At 46.6% G+C, this 21306-nt stretch overlaps 1 protein-coding gene across 2 annotated transcripts in view; it reads right to left on the bottom strand.

Moving 5' to 3' along the window:
- The window catches only part of LOC115104038 (retinoic acid receptor alpha-like), a 178397-nt gene continuing 157091 nt past the window's right edge, over positions 1-21306 (bottom strand). For both annotated transcript variants that reach the window (XM_029625188.2, XM_029625189.2), the window contains 6 exons: positions 7465-7606; positions 5385-5548; positions 5011-5187; positions 4369-4573; positions 3844-4002; positions 1-3288 (listed from right to left, as the gene is read on the bottom strand). In XM_029625188.2, coding sequence (XP_029481048.1) covers positions 3083-3288; positions 3844-4002; positions 4369-4573; positions 5011-5187; positions 5385-5548; positions 7465-7606 — 1053 coding nt within the window. In that variant the 3' untranslated portion in view covers positions 1-3082. The remainder of the gene's footprint in view (positions 3289-3843; positions 4003-4368; positions 4574-5010; positions 5188-5384; positions 5549-7464; positions 7607-21306) is intronic.

Below are 21306 nucleotides of genomic sequence, written 5' to 3'. Positions count from 1 at the left end.
TAAAGCTTAAACCAAGTTTATTCACCCATTGGGTCAATACAGCTGCGTAAGACAAAATACACATTCCCACCAGCACCGATGTTGAACCCTTTCTCCTATGCCGAGTCTCCTCCTACACATCTGAACAGCCAATGCATCGCTGTTGCTAGGCAGAACCTTCGTGATATCTGTTCTTCCTCACTTCCTCTGCCCCAAAGTGCTCACTCCTCCTCAACTCACGGGGGGTCGTGTTGACTCGTACCAGACTCTTTTCTGCTCCCATAGCATCCCTGATAGCCAACCATAACATATCCGGACAGAAGGTGAACATTATTCCCCTAGTCTCCCCCAGTGACACGAAGAAGTGTATTTCTTATTCTCATAACCCAACGGCACTTAAATATTTTGTCTTGTCCATTCACCCTCAAATGGCACAAAAATCCTTCTTAGAACCCGTCTCCTCCCCTTCATCTACACTGATTGAAGTGGATTTAACAAGTGACATCTGTAAGAAATCCTAACATTCACATAGGGCAGTCTGTCAGGGAAATAGTTGATCCTAATGTTTTGCACACTCCGTGTATTGTCTGAACTAAATCGAGGGGCCAATAAGGGAAGAAAACTGTAGTATAACCATTAAAGGGTGTCTGGATCTTGTATTGTTTTTTGCAACGAGACCTGCTATAGTCCCAGGTCCACCAAAATGCTGCTATACACAAACGTATAAATGGTGGAGTTAATTAAGAAACATTTTTAAAAAACACACAGACATGGTTCTTTATTAAACATTATTCTCTTCGTCCAATGATCTGGCATAATCAAAACAGTTATTTATTTATTTTATCCGCAAATGCTGGTTGTGCATCCGATTGCATTACAAGTGAGAGTGCAGGGGGGGGCAGTTGTGCGTTGTCATACTGGCTGCAGTGAGGTTGGCCCCGTTCGATCCGTTGTGAAGGACAGGTCCACTGCTACTGAACAGCAGAGGCAGTGGCGTCGTGGGGGGAAAGGAGATGGGTAAGTGTAAGTCACACTAGTGTGTAAACAGCGGTAGAGAGCGGGGCGAATAGCTCGCCTGATACCAGAACAGTTTGTACGGTCTTGCCCACTCCTGTTTTGTTGTCATGCATCGGCAAGACGGCACAAACTGATCCAAGGCCAGGCTAGGGAACAGCTAGGTACTCGGATGTGTCACAAGAGTCCGGGATGACAGGCAGATAAATACTGATAGTGTGTAAAACAGAGGCAGTTGCGTTGTCATGATAGATAAAGAGAGAGGTGCTGATACTGTGAAACAGACTTAGAGAGGCAGTGCTGTTGTGTTGTGTGGTGGTGGGGGGGTGGGGGACTAGAGAGAGATGGGGAACATGTAGGCAGTGGTGTTGTGAGCATACTGGTAACGTGGGACATTTTGGGACTGACGGATGGGGGGGCATAGATATTGAGAACGTGCACAGAGGCAGTGGTGTTGTGAGCATACTGGTAACGTGGGACATTTTTGGACTGATGGGTGGGGGGGGCATAGATATTGAGAATGTGCACAGAGGCAGTGGTGTTAGGGGGGGGTAACACATACACTATCCAGACGTGGAATGAGGGAGGGACCACCTTGGGAAAAGAGGGGGAGAAGGGGATCACGGAGCTGTCGGTCAACAAATTGTCATAAATCTTTCCATTTTATTTCAGGTGTAACTCGAAATGTAACTCTTTACTGGTTGTCAACGGCCGTAGTGGTCCTTAGAAGTCAGCCCCTTCCTTAGGTGGTCCAAACAGTCGATTTAGTGATCAATGCCTTTACTGCAGAAACCAAAACGAGAACAAAAAAGCTGAACATAAAAGGCTTTGACAATGTCAAAAAAAGGTCTAGACTCCGTGTACTTTTAAAAAGAAGGAATACATCTTATGTACATTTTGTCGCGGCTGCTATTATCTCACAGAGCATCTTCATAACTCCACAACGACTTGACTCTCGATCATTAGAGCCACTATGTTTTCTTTTATTTTCCACCCACGAAAAAAAACGAAATACTGTAAACGGAACAGAACAGAGAGATGCCAACCCAACCTGGTCCAATTTGTGTTTTGTGTATCAATTTGATCCAACCTGTGAACGTGACAGTGCAAGAGGTCTAGTGCATAAAGTGAATTGCATCTGAAAATCATTTTTGTTCTACTTATCTATTGATTTGATAGAGGAGAGAGAAAAAAAACACATTTCCACTGTGACTACTTAGTGTGCCGATATTCCTGGGTGAAACGGAGAGAACAAAACACTAGGTCTGGGGAGGTGGGGGATCACAAGTTCGAAAGAACAGTGAGGGAAAACATTTGGAAAAAAGATAGCAACTCCTCTTTTATGCATCATTCCACCTAGGACAATTCAAATTGCAATCATTACTTTTTCAATATATATATTTATATTTCCATATATCTTTTGTAAGAAGAAAAAAATCTGTCTTTTGTATAGGAGAAGGTGAGGCAGGCACCCCTTCGGGCCCCCCCGTTTGCTGTCCCTGACAACATTTAGGGATGACTCGTGCCCAATGTCAAGCTGTCCGTCTGTCTGTCTAGTTCCCTGCAGAAAGACGTGTGTCTTGTCGACCCCTTCACCCCAGGTCTGACGGGCACCGAGCCTGAATTCCTCTCCAATGCCTTAAGGGGGAGAGAGGAGGAACACAGAGTCGTCACTGAGGAGAGTAAACAGAACATCTCAGATTAAACTCCTTGCGTGGCGGGGCAGCCGTTCCCTGGTGTTGGTTCTGAGGCATGTCTATAGTTGTGGTGGGGGGGGTGATGGGGATAGTGCCATCCAAGTGAGATGCCCGCCTGCCCGCCCGCCCCCCGTATTGTTCAGTCAAGTATGATGGGGTCGGTTTCGGCCCCGTTTCGGTGCCCGGTCTGGGTCTGAGATAGGGGGAGTGGGGGGGACGGCTGTCCATCGAGGCCTACGTTTGCCCCCAAAGTGTCAAAGTCCATATTGGTTGGGCCCAGGCTTGGCCCTCTTCCTAACCCCACTCCACTCTGGCCTGGTTTGTCACAGTGTGGGAGTCTGTAGTCACGCCTTCTGGCTGTCCCTGTCTGGGGGGTGGTGGTGGACCCCCGTCTAAGGGGAGGGTGCAGGGGGGCTGCTGCGAGCTGAACTGGGGGACAGGCTGGGGCTGCAGCTGCCTGGTGGGGCCCCTCCTCCGCTGGAGCGGCCCCCGCTGGCCCCCTGGCCCTCCAGACCCTCTGAGTTCTCCAGCATCTCCTGGATGAGAGGGGGCATGGAGCCTGGGATCTCCATCTTCAGAGTGATCACTCGCTCCGCTCCTGGAGGAGGGAGGGAGGGAGGGAGGGAGGGAGGGAGAAGAGAGAGAGGCAGAGAGAGAGGGTCATGTGTTATGTGTTCCACAAGGTTCGGCCACTACAGCAAAATGTCGTATGTAAGACCATAAACATTTATCTTCAAATAAATGACGCATGATGTAGCTATAAACGGCAGTATTGCTGCACTGAGACTAGGGCTGGACTAACGCAGGGGTTTACAGAGGCTGAATTCCCTGGGCCCAACCCCGCAGGGTGCCCAAGAGGCAAAAAATAACAAATATACAATCACAGGAGCCAACTTTCAAAGTTTAAAATACACCAAAATAACATAATTTAGCCACAGAGGATCAATAGTTTATAAAAAAAATAAAAAAATAACTGTGGATTAAGTTGTATAACAAGCACATACAGGTAACTGCCAAAATATCAAGTCAACACCAACATAAAACAATACCGTTTCCCAAGCTACCGATGACTTCACACTGGAAGAAGTTTAAGCTACACTAAAGCTACCCTATATACAAAAAAACAACGCAGTGTACAGGCGTGTTCTCTCACCCTTGGCGCTGATGCTCCTGAGGTCCGTGATCTTCATCAGCATCTTGGGGAACATGTGCGGTTTGTGAGGCCTCCTCTTCCTCACGTAGATCTTCAGAGCCTCCAGTAGGGGCTCCTGTAGCAAGTCCACCTTGTCTGCCTGCTCCAGATCCTGACGGTCTACACACACAAGCACGCGCACAAACACAAACACGCGCATAAACACACACACACACGCACGCACACACACACACAAACAATGAAAAACATGTCCTTATTACCCAATCTTTACACTCAAAGAGCACGCCCAACCGTGGCATGATTCACACAGTGGCATGATAACAGTAGCATTACCCACATGCAGTATTAGGCAAACTCACGTCTTCACACCAGTAATACACACAGCTGACAAAACACACTAGTTGCCGAGACTTGTTTGTACTAATTTGCTGGAAAAACAATGACAAATCGGCCTCTTTTGAGCTCAACTCCCGGACCCTGACAGGAGTGCAGCGCTGGGTTGGGATCCGGGCAGAGGTGCAGTACCTCCACACAGCAGACAGATGCCGCTGAGCAGGCCGGTCTCGGCGTCGTCCATCTCCAGGGGGAGGAGTGTCTGGGCGAAGGCGAACACCAGGTCTGTGAGCGGGCCGAAGCCTGCGTTGTGCATCTGGGTCCTGTTCAGGGTCAGCCCGTCTGAGAAGGTCATGGTGTCCTGGTCTGGAGTGTAGCGCGTGCAGATCCTCAGAATCTGAGATGGAGGGATTGAGATGTAGAGGGAGGGAAGGAGGGGAAAAGGAGGAAGTTAGTCAGTCTTGCGACGAGCCTTGGCCCATCGGAGTAGATCTCCTGATTCCGTGGCGTGAGGAAGCTTGATGTGCAAGTACACCCCCTGGACAGGATGCTGGACTACCGCAGGGCCTTATCCTCAATCTATCTCCTTAATGTTGAGTGCCAAGCAGAGACGCATCGGGTCCCATTTTTTTTATGACTCGGCCGGGGATCACACTCCCAACCGTCCAGTCTCAGGACGGACACTAACCACAAGGCCACGGAGTTAGTTGGAAAGGGAGGTGGAGCACAAAGATATTGTATATTGGTGTTCCCTTTTTGTAGATGTTTTGCTGTTTGTAATAAATATATGTATGTCCTACATGTGTGTGTGTGTGTCCTGATGCGTCTCCTCACCAGTATGTCCAGACAGGCAGCCTTGAGCAGGGTGATCTGGTCAGCGATAGTGAGGGTGGTGAAGCCTGGCAGATGTTTGGCAAACTCCACCGTCTTGATGATACACTTAGTGGACAGCTCACTGAACTTATCCCACAGGTTTACGTCTAGAGCCACGCGGTGCTCTGCACTGTTATTCTATAGGGGGGGGAAAGAGGATTGCATTTTATTCTGTGATTCTACAAATACACCGGTTGGCATGTTGAGAGTGAAAGGAGTGTATGTTTGTCAGCGCTTGGTGTACCCAAAACATATTGGCAGAGTGAGGGTAATGTTTGTGTACGTGTAACTTGTCGGTGTGTGTGCATGTGCTTGTGTGTGTATATATAACTCACCGTGGTGTATTTGCCCAGCTGACAGAGCGAGGGAAAAGTCTCCTTATGGGCCTTGCGAACGCGTTCAATCATCTGCTCCGTCTCGGTACTCAGCACGTAGATCTCCGTACACTCTGGCTTCTTCTCCTCCTTCTTCTTCTTCTTGTTCCTGTCGTTCCTCACCGCTGAGAGCGAGAGAGGAGATGAAGAGATGGAGAGAGAGAGAGAGGGAGAGACGGAGAGAGTTATCCTCTAGGCTCAGAGAGAGAGAGAAGAGAGAGAGAGCGACCTAATGAAGCCATTAAATAACTATTAGCCTGGCGCTCCAATCAGTCCTGACACACACACACAGGAAAACGGAGATGCCCCGCCCCCCATCAGCTGTGTAGTGCTATGTCAAAAACCAAAACATGCACCCAGGGGGGCAGGACGGAGTAAATAGCGTCAGTGTGTCAACCCCCTTCAGAGAGTCTTCGTGTCCGTGGTTCTATGTCTAAAAGGATGACAGGTTGACCGGGATGTCAAGGTCAGGGCACAAAGGTCAGTCAAGAGGATTTAAGACAGTCCTGGACACACGCACAGCCCAGCTACACAACTCGATATAGATCCCAGTTTAAGAGCAAACACACACATCTGATTCTGTCAAATTAATACATGAAAAACAACAACAACAACAACACAGTGCTACTTCCCAGGTGTAGTAACATGCTCCCCACCACTAGATGGCAGTGGTTGATTTCCCTAGCGGCCTTGACTGGGATGAATGTTGCTGTAAACCAGCGGCTCGGAGCACTGAGGAGGATAACTCACTTACAGGGGGGCAAAGAGGATGAAGTGCTAGGAGATTGTTTTGGCGCTTAGCCTCATGGAAACCTATAGGGAGATAGATATACAGTGCGTGTGAGCGTGTGTGTGGTGGAAGTGTAGACGTGGACTAAGGGAGGGAAGCCATCATGGTGGGTTGTGCATTATAGCTCCTTGATATGAAAATGTCTTGAAATGGGTTGGAACCATCACTTTTTGTCACGTCAGTGTGTGGTGCTTTGAACACCTACTTCGGGAAGACATTTCATGGGAGACAGTATTTCACTCAGAAGAGACCGACACACATGGGACGGACACACACAGAGACAGAGACACGAGAGACAGAGACACACGAGAGAGAGAGACACGAGAGAGAGACACACGAGAGAGAGAGAGAGACCCACGAGAGAGAGAGAGAGACCCACGAGAGAGAGAGAGACCCACGAGAGAGAGAGAGACCCACGAGAGAGAGAGAGACCCACGAGAGAGAGAGACCCACGAGAGAGTGAGAGACCCACGAGAGAGTGAGAGACCCACGAGAGAGAGAGAGACCCACGAGAGAGAGAGAGACCCACGAGAGAGAGAGAGACCCACGAGAGAGAGAGAGACCCACGAGAGAGAGAGACCCACGAGAGAGAGAGACACGAGAGAGAGAGAGACACGAGAGAGAGAGACACGAGAGAGAGAGAGAAGAGAGACACACGAGAGAGAGAGAGAAGAGAGACACACGAGAGAGAGACGAGAGAGACACACGAGAGAGAGAGAGAGACGAGAGAAGAGACACACGAGAGAGAGAGAGAGAGAGACACACGAGAGAAAAGACACATGAGAGAGAGAAACACGAGAGAGAGAGCAACGCAAGAGAGAGAGAGACACACGAGAGAGAGAGAGACACATGAGAGAGAGAGAGACACACGAGAGAGAGAGAGAGAGAGACACACGAGAGAGAGAGAGAGACACACAGAGAGAGACACACGAGAGAGAGAGACACGAGAGAGAGAGAGAGAGAGACACGAGAGAGAGAGGCACACGAGAGAGAGAGAGACACGAGAGAGAGAGAGACACGAGAGAGAGAGAGACACGAGAGAGAGAGAGAGAGAGAGAGAGAGAGAGAGAGAGAGAGAGAGAGAGAAACACACGAGAGAGAGAGAGACACACACACACACACACACAGAGAGAGAGAGAGAGAGAGAGACACGAGAGAGAGAAACATGTTTCCAATGCTAATAAAGCCCCTTAAATTGAATAGTGGGGATTGGGGTGAGAAAGAGAGAGAGAGACAGGTACTAGTACTCACACTCCTTGGACATGCCCACTTCTAAACACTTCTGCAGGCGGCAGTACTGGCAGCGGTTGCGGGTGACCTTGTTGATGATGCAGCCTTTCTCTCGATGACAGGTGTACACCATGTTCTTCTGGATGCTTCGCCGGAAGAAACCCTGCGGGGAGAAGAGAGGTCGGGTGTTAACATTTGCTTTATTTGCTCGTAAAAAAAAATGATAATTGTAAATAAAAAAAATATATAATAATAATAAGTGGGAGAGAAGGGGAGAAAGATTGCTGTTATGTTCTGGTTTTGCTTAGACAATATACGCCTACGAATGACATGCTTCGATGCCCAACGTAGCGTCGCGGAACTGAAAGAGAGAGAGAGCAGCAATAATAGGTTACTGACCTAAAAGGCTCGTTTTTTGATAGCAGCGGCGTCATTGAGATAGTACAACGAGAGTAGGCCAGCTTATGTGTGGAAGACGGAAGGATAAAACGACCAACGGTGTCAACAAGTCACATGACAAAGGACACCCGCATCGGCGACAACATCCAACGGCGCTCAACGTGCTGGTGAGTGACGTCCAAACCTGTGGGAGTGTATTGGCCCAAAGCTCTCATGTTGACCTATGGAGGGCGAGTGACAATAACATTGGTACGTAGGTAATAGTGATTAGTTACATATCAGGATATTATTTTTGACGATATGTCGTATCGTTTTAACAATACCGCAATACTCTTTATGCTCCAGGTCGGCTGTACCTGCACCCAGTATTTCTCCTTCATAGCTCAGTCCTCCCATCTTCTTCCTTTTTAAACAGGGAGCCAATTTGTTTTCGGGCACATTTATTTCCACGACTGGCCAAAACCCGTTTTCTCATGTCTCTCTCTCTCTCCCTCTCGTCTCTCTGCAGCGGACATACGATGAGCAATACGTTCGAGTCTCAATAAAAATCGCGGTATCGAGTGGCAATACATATAGAAGTGTGAGAATCTTGATACGTATCATATCGGCACCTAAGTATTGTGATATCGTAAAGAGAGGTCCTTTGCAATTCCCAGCCTTAATATGTAACGCACACACGCACACACACGACTTCCTTAAAATGAGTGCCCGCACAGTGTTCAACTTCCCGTTCTGTGTGTCTGTGTCACGGAGCGTATTGTCCAGCCACGTGTTTCTCCACAGTGACTAACCGTGGCACCACCGCCGCACGTGCTACGCTCCACTCTGAATCATGCCCGATCACACTCTGCTATTTGGGCATTTTAAAACGAGGCTGTTAACATATTTCAGGACTTGACTTTTACAACCCACTAAGCTGAGGGACCATGTGCAAGCTTTGGCAGCGCGTGCACACTTTAGGTGCCAATAGCGCAATTTGAAGGGGAAAAGTGTTTGTACGAGAACGTTCGCGGGGCATTAACAGTTGGCAGTTTAGTCATTTAACAGATGTTTCTATTCAGAGCGACTTACGCTCTAAGTGCACACATTTTCGTACCTTCTTTTTGTTGTATTGGTCCCCTGTGGGAAATCCAACCCACAAACCTGGCGTTGCAAGCTCTACCAACTGAGCTACATGGGACCATTAAATGTGTTTGCGCATGTGTCTGTGTGTGTCTATGCGGCTGTGTGGGCCTAGCTTGGCCAGGTTAGTTGTGCCACACTGGGTGGGCATTAACTCACCAGCCTAAGCGCCAATGAGCTCCCCTTGGTTAATCCCTTAAGGGGCTTATGGGTAGGCAGGGCCTGGTGGCATTGCGGGAGCTTCAAATTAACTCCCATTCCTCTTAATCACTCTCTAAAGGGAAGACGAAGCTCCAGCTGCTGCCCTCCTCGCCCACAGAGACGATGACGGCGAGAGACTGACAGGCAGGTCGTGTGGGAAGCTTTCAGCCTGTTGTGTTGAAGTGCGGTACGTGTGCGCGCGAGACGTTTGGCAAATACAACGCATGTTCGTTAAACACAAGGCATGTTGTAAATGTCTTGATCAAGGTTTACCGATCAGAACATTGACAATGAATAGTGCCGATTTCATAGCGTTTGTGTGTTGGAGTCATTCATACAGAGACCAACAGAAGTGGAGAGCCTTTGTTGCTGACCTATGAACCTGTCATCGTGACGGGGTGAGTCAGTGGTGGCATCCAGAGAGGTAGAGGGTGCTGGACAGAAACACACGGAGCATACCAAACATTAGGAACACCTTCCTAATATAGAGTTGCACCCCGTTTTGCCCTCAGGACAGCCACAGAACACAGTGGACTCCACGGGGATGCTGGCCCACGTTGACTCCAATGCTTCCCACAGTTGTGTCAAGTTGGCTGGATGTGTTTTGGGTGGTGGAATGTTCTTCATACACAACGGGAAACTGTTTGAGCATGAAAAAACTTTTGGACACCAATCAGTGCGCCTGGCACCGACAACCTGTCTTGCCCATTCACCCTCTGAATGGCACACACACACAATCCATGTCTCAATTGTCTCAAGGCTTAAAAAGCATTCTTTAACCCATCTCCTCCCCTTCGTCTACACTGATTTGACGTGGATTTAACAAGTGACATCAATAAGGGATCATAGTTTTCACCCGGATTCGCCTGGTCAGTCTATGCCCTGGAAAGAGCAGGTGGTCCTAATGTTTTGTACACTCAGAGGATACGGTGATATGTGAAATAAATAGGAAAACAGATTTGTACAGAAAACACAGATGAATATCTGAAAAGGCAGGAAAAGAACGAAAACATACAGATGGACAAAACACCGTTAAAAAAGGACGGACGGACGGACGGACGGACGGACAGACAGACAGACAGACGAGTAGAGGGTAATAGACAAGACAGGCAAGCCGACAAAACAACATATCAAACGTAAACAGAGGGCAAATTACAAACGGACAGAAAGGGACGAGTAAACGGGCTGTAAAGAAAGAGAAACGGAGAGCAAAACACGGCCAGATTTGCAGCCAGATGCACAGGATAATGAACTGACGCCCTGCAGCAACTAAGAGTACTGCTCGTGGCGGCGATTTGTGTGCCCCTCTGGTGCTGCGCTTTGCCCAGCAATATCACTAATCCACTCCAGCGCGCACGCCCACACACAATTGTGGGGGAGATTAAGTGGCGACAGCCCCTAATGTCGGCAGACCAGAGCTGGTGTGTGTGTGTGTGTGTGTGTGGTGGCAGAGCAGAGTTGGTATGGCTTCGGCAGTGTGCACAGGCCAGGCCAAACACTCCTCTGCTCGGAGCCCTGTATGAAGGTCAGGTGACCTGTCGAGCCCCTCCCTGACCTCCCTTCGCCCTCAACCAGGATCAGCAGAGCCAACATGGATGACTCGAAATGTACCATACATTAGCAAACATAGCACATCCGATTTTGAGCCAAATGGCCCTGGTTTCGTTGACTTGTGGGCTTTGTGAAGGCAGAGAAAAGCAACTGAATGCAGCCGGGGATGGAGTCCGCGTGGACATGATGGGGCGTGAATCTAGCCCCGCTTCACTGGGTGCGGTCACATAGTGAACATACTGTATGTAAGCCTACCCTCCCAGCAGAAGTTAGTCATGTCACGACAGGGGCACTGCCAATGTGGTGGGTGATGCCCTCTCCACATGCCAGAGGAGATTCCTGTGCCCAGTTTGGCAACGGCACTGCTTGGCATGGCAGGTGGCACAACCATGAAAATCTCTCCATTCCAGTTAAGCCCTTTTACTGGGTAAGTCTCCGTGCTATCACATTTATATAGACTCAACTCCCACTGATTCGAACAGCAAAATTCTTCATAACATCTGGCATTGGTATCAGGCCAACTTGGAATCCATGGAAAACTAGCAGTATAAGTACTAAGTAAAACAGAAAGGTCTCTATTGTTGTGCTAGTGGTGTGTGTTTGATGCTTTATGGGATCATGCTGCGCTACACAGGCCAATCAGCATCAAACACAGGGCCAATCAGCATCAAACACAAGGCACAGATACAACAGTAGAGCGAGACCCGACTCCTCGAGCTACAGATACGGTTGAAGTCGGAAGTTTACGTCCACTTAGGTTGGAGTCATTAAAACTAGTTTATTTCAACCACTCCACACACTTGTTTACAAATTATAGGTTTGGCAAGTCGGTTAGGACATCTACTTTGTGCATGACACAAGTCATTTTTCCAACAATTGTTTACAGAAGATTACTTCACTTATAATTCACAGTATCACAATTCCAGTAGGTCAGAAGTTTACATAGACTAAGTTGACTGTCCCTTTAAACAGCTTGGAAAATTCCAGAAAATTATGTCATGGCTTTAGAAGCTTCTGATTAATTAATTAGCTTCTGGCTAATTGACATCATTTGAGTCAATTGGAGATGTACCTGTGGATGCATTTCAACCTTCAAACTCAGTGCCTCTTTGCTTGACATCATGGGAAAATCAAAGAAATCAGCCAAGGCCTCAGAAAAAAAAAACATTTTTAGACCTCCAAATGTCTGGATCATCCTTGGGTGCAATTTCCAAACTCCTGAAGGTACCACATTCATCTGTACAAACAATGGTACGCAAGTACAAACACCATGGGACCGCGCAGCCGTCATACCGCTCAGGAAGGAGATACGTTCTGTCTCCTAGAGATTAACGTACTTTGGTTCGAAAAGTGCAAATCAATCCCAGAATAGCAGCAAAAGGACCTTGTGAAGATGCTTGAGGAAACAGGTACAAAAGTATCTATATCCACAGTAAAGAGTCCTATATCGACATAACCTGAAAGGCCGCTCAGCAAGGAAGAAGCCACTGCTCCAAAACCACCGTAAAAAAGCCAGACCACGGTTTGCAACTGCACATGGAGACAAAGATCGTACTTTTTGGAGAAACATCCTCCATAGAACTGTTTGGACATGATGACCATTGTTATGTTTGGAGGAAAAAGCGGGAGGCTTGCAAGCCGAAGAACACCATCCCAACCATGAAGCACGGGGGTGGCAGCACCATGTTGTGGGGGTGCTTTGCTGCAGGAGGGACTGGTGCACTTCACAAAATAGATGGCATCATGAGGTAGGAAAATGATGTGGATATGTTGAAGCAACATCTCAAAACATCAGTCAGGAAGTTAAAACTTGGTTGCAAATCGGTCTTCCAAATAGACAATGACCCCAAGCATACTTCCAAAGTTGTGGCACAATGGCTTAAGGACAACAAAGTCAAGGTATTGGAGTGGCCATCACAAAGCCCTGACCTCAATCCCATAGAACATTTGTGGGCAGAACTGAAAAAGCGTGTGCGAGCAAGGAGGCCTACAAACCTGACTCAGTTACACCAGCTCTGTCAGGAGGAATGGACTAAAATTCACCCAATTTATTGTGGGATGCTTGTGGAAGGCTACCAGAAACATTTGACCCAAGTTAAACAATTTAACGGCTACCAAATACTAATTGAGTGTATGTAAACTTCTGACACACTGGGAATGTGATGAAAGAAATAAACGCTGGAATAAATCACTACTATTATTCTGACATTTCGCATTCTGAAAATAAAGTGGTGATCTTAACTGACCTAAGACAGGGAATTTTTACGAGGATTAAATGTTGGGAATTGTGAAAAACTGAGTTTGAAATGTATTGGGCTAATGTGTATGTAAACATCTGACTTCAACTGTATCTGGGGACTGATCTAGAAAGACTAGCGCAGGTCAACACTCCCTACAAAGAGAGTGCGAGAGTGATACCCTCTCAGGTGACTTCGCCCCGCTGGAAACGCCATGGCCGTGAAACTCCCCCTACCACTCTTCATGCAGTCCGGGGCTGTGGTTTTATTATGGTGTCTCAATAAGTGAGGGTTCTAACCGGAATGAGGGTGAGGGTTCTAGCCGGAATGAGGGTTCTAACCTGTACGTGGCCATCTCGCATTCAGCTGGGTGGTTTGCTGTTGCCTTATTGACACTCTTACTAGAGAGGTCCTGGGTTTGAAGTCAGAGAGGAAGGACACCTCAGGATACCTCGGCGGCACAATTCCACTTGAGCAGTGGTTCCCAAACTTTTTATAGTCCCGTACCCCTTCAAACATTAAACATCCAGCTGCGTACCCCCTCTAGCACCAGGGTCAGAACACTCTCAAATTACGTTTTTATGCCATCGTTGTAAGCCTGCCACACACACATTATACGAAACATTTATTAAACATAAGAATGGGAGTGAGTTTTTGTCACAACCCAGCTCGTAGGAAGTGACAAAGAGCTCTTATAGGACCAGGGCACAAATAATAATAATCAATAATTTTGCTCTTTATTTAACCATCTTACATATAAAACTATTTGTTCAGCAAAAATGGTGAATAACTCACCACAGGTTAATGAGAAGGGTGTGCTTGAAAGGATGCACATAACTCTGCAATGTTGGGATGTATTGGAGAGAGTCTCCATCTTCAATCATTTTCCTCACACGGTCTGTGCCTGTATTTAGTTTTCATGCTAGTGAGGGCCGAAAATCCACTCTCACATAGGTACGTGGTTGCTAAGGGCATCAGTGTTTTAACAGCGCGACTTGCCAAGGAAAGAAACTCTGAGCACAGCCTAACGAATCCAGTTGTTTGTGTCGTCCGTTTCGGCAAATTACCTGCGTAATTGCGCACCCAGCTCACTCAGGGGCTTCGCTATATCACATTTGACATTGTCTGTAAGCTTGAGTTAATTTGCGCACAAAAGAAATCATACAATGGAACCTGGAATACCTGTGTGTTGTCCTTGTTAATGCAGACAGAAAAGAGCTCCAACTTCTTAATCATAACCTCAATTGTGTCCCGCACATTGAATATAGTTTGCGGAGAGTCCCTGTAATCCTAGATTCAGATCATTCAGCCGTAAAAAAAAATATCACCCAGATAGGCCAGTCGTGTGAGAAATGTCATCATCATGCAAGCGGTCAGACAAGTGAAAATGATGGTCAGTAAAAGAGAACTTTAAGCTGGTCTCTCAATTAAAAAAAAAACGTGTCAATACTTTTCCCCTTGATAACCAGCGCACTTCGGTATGTTGTAAAAGCGTTACATGGTCTCTGCCCATATCATTGTATAATGCAGAAAATACATGAGAGCTCAGGGGCCTTGCTTTAACAAAGTTAACCATTTTCACTGTAGTGTCCAAAATGCATTTCAAGCGGTCAGGCATTCCCTTGGCAGCAAGAGCCTCTCGGTGGATGCTGCAGTGTACCCAACTGGCATCGGGAGCAACTACACGCGAGTTAACAATCCATTATGTCTCCCAGAAAAAGTATTTAGTCAGCCACCAATTGTGCAAGTTCTCCCACTTAAAAAGATGAGAGGCCTGTAATTTTCACCATAGGTACACTTCAACTATGACAGACAAAATGAGGGGGAAAAAAATCCAGAAAATCACATTGTAGGATTTCTAATTAATTTATTTGCAAATTATGGTGGAAAATAAGTATGTGAATCACATTTTTATTCAGCGTACCCCCGGACGCCATTGCGGTATTTCCAGTTTGGGAAATCTGTACTAGAAGAACCAGATCGCGATGGGCCTTGCCGGAAGCAGCTAGAACTAGCCTTGTTTGTTCTTGGTTGTTTTACATTTGCAGTGGAACGAGAAACAGGACTAGGTATAATTTGCTGGAAAAACTGCTAGTGACGATTTTAGGAGAGCGACCGTTGACGCAATTCGACAGCGACAATGTTGTGATCCTTGGGGACTGCCATTTTTATGTATGGAGGAGAGAGATGTAGTGGAGGCGTTATCCTGGCTATTTTGTGCCATCCTTTTACATTTTTGTTTGTGGCCAGCAATGGAGAGTGAACAGAATAGAAGAGACAGCTGAAATGAGCCTGAGAAATTCACAATGTATCGTCATGCGAAGAGGGAATAGTTTCAGCTTGTTGAAAGACCAGTGTCGAAAGGCTCTGCCTAGATGCTCAAAAGCCCTTCCATTATTCTGTTTTTGCTCTAGAGTTATTCGTCCGTGTCGCTGTACCGTTCGTAGTCAGATTTTCCTTCTCTTTACTCGAACCATTGACTCGTGCATGAGTATTAACAACATACGAGACACACACTGTGACATCATTGCGTGAGATCAATCATTGAATACAGGCATTTGTAACCCCACCCACCAGCCTACTTGGTTCGAGGACAGTACCAGATATCAAACGAAGCTGAATATCCCGCTTGGTTCCAAGGAATCAAGTGGGCCACAGGCAAACGGAAATTAAATGGGAACCGTGATATTCACAGCACGGCCCTTCAGTGGAAAAGCCCTCTTAGTGACCTCTGACGGCTCCAAGCCGCCAAGCCACAGAGGGTGCATTTGCAGATGTGAAAGGAGAAAGAGGAGAAGGGATAAAATGGTATAGAAGACAGGGATAGGTTGAGTGGAGAGCACTTCTGTGCACATGGGAGTCCCTATGATACATATGGACCTCTGTTGAGAGGTGTACTAGGCGCACACACACAAATGCACATGCACCCACTAAATAGTATGTCCGAAATAGTCTGTTTCCTCTCTCTTGTCTTTTGACAGCTACAGATGTTAGTGGCCTGAAATCCCCCCTGGACTGAAGCTCAGTAATTACAAGGTGTGAAGAATGTTCTGTCAGCAGAGGGCTGGTACCGTGGTCGAAGACCGGCCTAGAGCACTGGAACTACAACCACAGGTAAACAACTACAGGAGCTAGACCTTACAGCACTGGACCTACAACCACAGGTAAACAACTACAGGAGCTAGACCTTACAGCTCTGGAATTAAACAATACACTGTGGCTAAACTACAGGAGCTGGACTTTAAAATACTGGAGCTACAGCAATATAAAAGAGAGGGGAAATTAGCACTTTACAGGAGATAAGTGCGTATGCTAATACGAGGCCTAAAGCGGTGTTGGATACTCACACTAACCGCACTAACCACACTATTTGTGAAATAAATTGAGTACGTAGTACGCTTATTGGTCATAGTATGGATATAGTTAGTATGCCAATAGTTCCCGGATGTCATATTAAATTCGCCATAATACGAAGTATACATGCGGTCGACACTATTTCCGTGCTTTTAAGGCCCATAACGCTATTCTTCAGAAAATGGGCGTGGCTTCGCAATGTTTTCAGATTTGAAGAAAACGGCGGAAAATATGCTGCCGAAGTCCGACGAGAGCGGATACAAACTCATTGCGTTATCTAATTATGACAAATGTTAATAAAATGTTGAGCAATGGTAATAAAGTAATGACCTTTCAAATAAGTTACGTTACACATTATGTTGGCTGACAATTTGTTAGCTACGCTATCCTTACGAGCCGCATAGCATTTCAGCAGTATGTACCGGTATGAACTGAGCTGGTCATGGGTGCACCTTAGCCATGCTCAAGGTCCTAATCAATATCATTACCGCCATCGATAAAAGACAATACTGTGCAGCCATATTCATCGACCTGACCAAGGCTTTCGACTCTGTCAATCACCAAATTCTTATCGGCAGACTCAACAGCCTTGGTTTCTCAAATGATTGCCTCGCCTGGTTCACCAACTACTTCTCAGAGAGTTCAGTGTGTCAAATCTGGGTCTGTTGTCCGGACCTCTGGCAGTCTCTATGGGTGTACCACATGGTTCAATTCTCGGGCCGACTCTTTTCTCTGTATACATCAATGATGTCGCTCTTGCTGCTGGTGATTCTCTGCTCCTCCTCTATGCAGACGACACCATTCTGTATAATTCTGGCCCTTCTTCAGACACTGCCCTCCAGGCGAGCTTCAATGCCATACAACTCTCCTTCAGAGGCCTCCAACTGCTCTTAAACGCAAGTAAAACTAAATGCATCCTCTTCAACCGATCGCTGCCGGACCTGCCCGCCCATCTAGCATCGCTACTCTGGACAGTTCTGACTTAGAATATGTGGACAACTACAAATACCTAGGTGTCTGGTTAGACTGCACACTCTCCTTCCAGACTCACATTAAGCATATCCAATCCAAAATTGGATGGTCACCCCCAAAACCTCCTTTGGCCGCCTTTACTTCCAGTTCTCTGCTGCCAATGACTGGAACGAATTACAAAAATCCCTGAAGCTGGAGACTCTTATCTCCCTCACTAACTTTAAGCATCAGCTGTCAGAGCAGCGTACAGATCATTGCACCTGTACATAGCCCATCCATCTACCTCATCCCCATATTTTTTGCTCTTTTGCACCCCATTATCTCTACTTGCACATTCATCTTCTGCACATCTATCACTCCAGTGTTTAATTGCTAAATTGTAATTATTTCGCCACTACGGCCTATTTATTGCCTTACCTCCCTTATCCTACCTCATTTGCACACACTGTATATAGACTTTTCTATTGTGTTATTGACTGTACATTTGTTTATTCCATGTGTAACTCTGTGTGTTGTTTGTGTCTCACTGCTTTGCTTTGCTTTATCTTGGCCAGGTCGCAGTTGTAAATGAGAACTTGTTCTCAACTGGCCTATCTGGTTAAATAAAGGTGAAATAAAAAATGTTAGCTAGTTACCTAAAGTTTGTTGGCTACTAATACATCGAACTTGCCAGGCAGTATTTTAACTATATGCTATCTAACTACCCAACATGTATTGACTTGATTATTCACATCATTCTTAGCTAAGATGTACAGTCATTGTGCGTTCTCAATGGACATGGTTAATTCTGTCCATCTACTCCGATTTCAGAGCACTCTGGTCTGAGTGCCAGAGAGCAGAATAAGTGCTACATTTACGAACGCTCAACACCCGATGAACGTCGGCAAAAAAAAGCCTAATTAAATTGTTGCCAGCAGAACAGTTACAGTCACCAACGCTCTGGATAACATGAAAACAGCCCAACCGGCTCTGTTACAGCGAGTAAAATGGTCGGAGTGAGGTGTTCTCTCATTTGTGTCTGAAAGTAGCTAGCCAACATTAGCCAGTTAGCTTGGGTGCTTGACTACCGTTGTGATGGTCAGAGCGCTCGGATCAACCCTACTCCTCTGCCAGAGCGTCTAGTGTGCGAATTTAAGAAAGGGGGAGGAAGATCGAAGGTCTACGTTTGGTGAGGGATGAAAGTACACATACATATGTCGGGAACACAAACGACACAGTCCATAAACACACCTAAAACACACACACCGGTTACAGCCAGGCAGAATTCCCAGTGGAACCCATGGGCTAAGGGTCTATAAATAAAGAGGGGAGGACAGAAAGAGAGAGATAGGAAGAGAGAGACAGAGAGCGAGCAAGAGAGAGAGAGAGAGACAGAAAGCGCGAGCGAGATAGAATGAAGAGAGACATGGGGAAGTGTTCAGGTAGATAAAGAGCAGAAGAAAGATGAAAATACAGAGAGAAAGAGTATCAGAGAGAGATAGAAAAAGAGAGATGCAGAGAAGGGTGAGACAGAGGAGAGGAGAGAGAGAACATGGGAATATGGGATCCTTGATCTCTTCCTGGCCACCGGCCGACCCACGGGAGCCTGCGATTGACCCTCGTGCGACCTGGGACAGGGGATCAACTCACGTTACGGTGACCTTTTACCGTGGGGGGGGTCAACACCCGTACACCATTCCACTCCATACATCACACCGTGTCCTGCCTTCCCCATCCTGTAAGCTTCTTTAGCTGCACCACTAATCCTAGCCCCCGGTAACAGCCTGGGGGGGGGGGGGGGGGGGGGGTGCGCGTGTGTGTGTGCATGTGTACAAAACAGATTACATGTGTATATGCACAGGGGTCACAGTATGTTGTGTGTATGTAACATGGCTAAATCTTCTACCCTAATCTATGTGCTCTCTGTCACCTCTGGGTCTGCATGGCAAATGGCCAAGGAACACAAGTGAAATACTCAAGGGCCAGTCAGCCCTTCCCCCTGTTGAGGGGCCAAAATCTTGGCTCTCTCTCGCACAGTATCTAGCGGACTGACTATTGGAATGTGATGCCATCTACACGCGTGTATGATCTCTGTGGTTATCTGTCGTGGTTCAGAGTGAACTCTGATGACACGGTATGCAAGGATGTCCTTTGTGCCTTCTCAGGAATGCGGTCTTATCTCTATTGTACCCAGCCCACCACCTCAGGTCTTCACACGTCGAGGTGACCCCCTTTCTTTAAGATGTCGGCTGGTTCCATCTGATTGGATATCTTAGTTTTATTACCTAAATCTGTGGATTGGTCAAACATTGATTTTCAACACAAACAAGTCAGATCTGGTAGAAATGGAATGAAGGTCTGTTGTTTGCTCTTCTCCTGCCATTGCGAAAGGGATTTATGAAAACGCTTCTCTCTTTTAGGATTCCCGAGTGGCGCAGCGGTCTTAGGCACTGCACCTCAGTGCTAGAGGCGTCACTACAGACCCTGGTTCGATTCCAGGCTGTATTGGGAGTCCCATAGGACCGTCATTGTAAATAAGAATTTGTTCTCAACTGACTTGCCTAGTTAAATAAAGGTTAAATAATACAAATAGGCTTTTATTTTCTATGGTCTATGTTTTGTTCATGCTTGTTGGATGCATTTGCAATTCGTTTTTGGTTTTGTTTCAGATTAATTTGTGTCCAAAATAAATGAATGGTAAATAATGTAGTGTCATTTTGGAGTGGGCTGTATACATGCTAACCTCCCCTGTTATTTGGCATGTCCTGGGGGTATGATCTTTGACCCTCTGTGACTTTCTCACTCATCATTATTCACAATTCATTATCCATAATCATGGTAGCATCCACATTCATGTAGAAGTGTTCAGAAACATTCTGATGTATAATATAAGTGACTCCAAAATGACACAAAACATTATTCACCATTCATTTCTAAATCGGACACAAAGTCATCTGAAACACAACCAAAACTAACTGCAAATGCATCCAACAAGCTTGTAGAGTCACAACGATGACGTAGTCATTGCATGTTAGGAATAGGGGACCAAATACTCAACTTTTGACTACTTTACATACAACAATCTTTATGGGTGTCAATCATTTTGACCCCTACCTTTTTGAGAAGAAAAATGACCAGCTGTTAAACAAAATCTGTTGTGTTCGTATAAAATGTTTAATGCCTGTGGACGTACTCATCAGGTCTGGATGCCTGTGGACGTACTCATCAGGTCTGGATGCCTGTGGACGTACTCATCAGGTCTGGATGCCTGTGGACGTACTCATCAGGTCTGGATGCCTGTGGACGTACTCATCAGGTCTGGATGCCTGTGGACGTACTCATCAGGTCTGGATGCCTGTGGACGTACTCATCAGGTCTGGATGCCTGTGGACGTACTCATCAGGTCTGGATGCCTGTGTACGTACTCATCAGGTCTGGATGCCTGTGGACGTACTCATCAGGTCTGGATGCCTGTGGACGTACTCATCAGGTCTGGATGCCTGTGTACATCAATAGACTGGTTGTGTATGCTGATTCGTGTCCCTCTGCTGTTTTGACAGCTCTATTATGAGGGATGACAACTAACGACTGCACATTTGCAGACAGCCAATTTCCCTAAATATGGGGGAAGGGCATGAGTGTGTGTGGGGGGAATGAGCGTTCCAATTTGCAACAACAACAAAAAATGGAAAAAGAGAGATAGAAGCCTCCAGCAACAAAACAAAAAAATAGAAAAATGAAAAGTAGACCACAGATACACGTCCTCCCGGGACCCAAAAGAGAGAAACAACCAAGGAAAGGAAAAAAGGGGGAAAAAAACAACCATGCAAATTTAATGAAGACGTGCGTTTTCTTCCAGGAGAGACAGAAGAAGGGTTTGCGTGGGAACAGGAGAGGACTGTGCGCCTACCTAACCATCAAACACGCACACACATGGGAGGGGGAACTGTGTCGTCGCACTAGTTAGGCGAGCACCAACCTGTGCTTTCCCACAGTCCCAGTGGAAGGCCAATATACATGTAGATGCTGGCAGACTTCAATTATTGAG

Source organism: Oncorhynchus nerka, linkage group LG21, assembly GCF_034236695.1.
Source record: "Oncorhynchus nerka isolate Pitt River linkage group LG21, Oner_Uvic_2.0, whole genome shotgun sequence".
In the NCBI taxonomy this organism is placed as follows: Eukaryota; Metazoa; Chordata; class Actinopteri; order Salmoniformes; family Salmonidae; genus Oncorhynchus; species Oncorhynchus nerka.
Note: the sequence above shows the minus strand (reverse complement) of the source record. Positions and strands in the feature narration are given on the sequence as shown.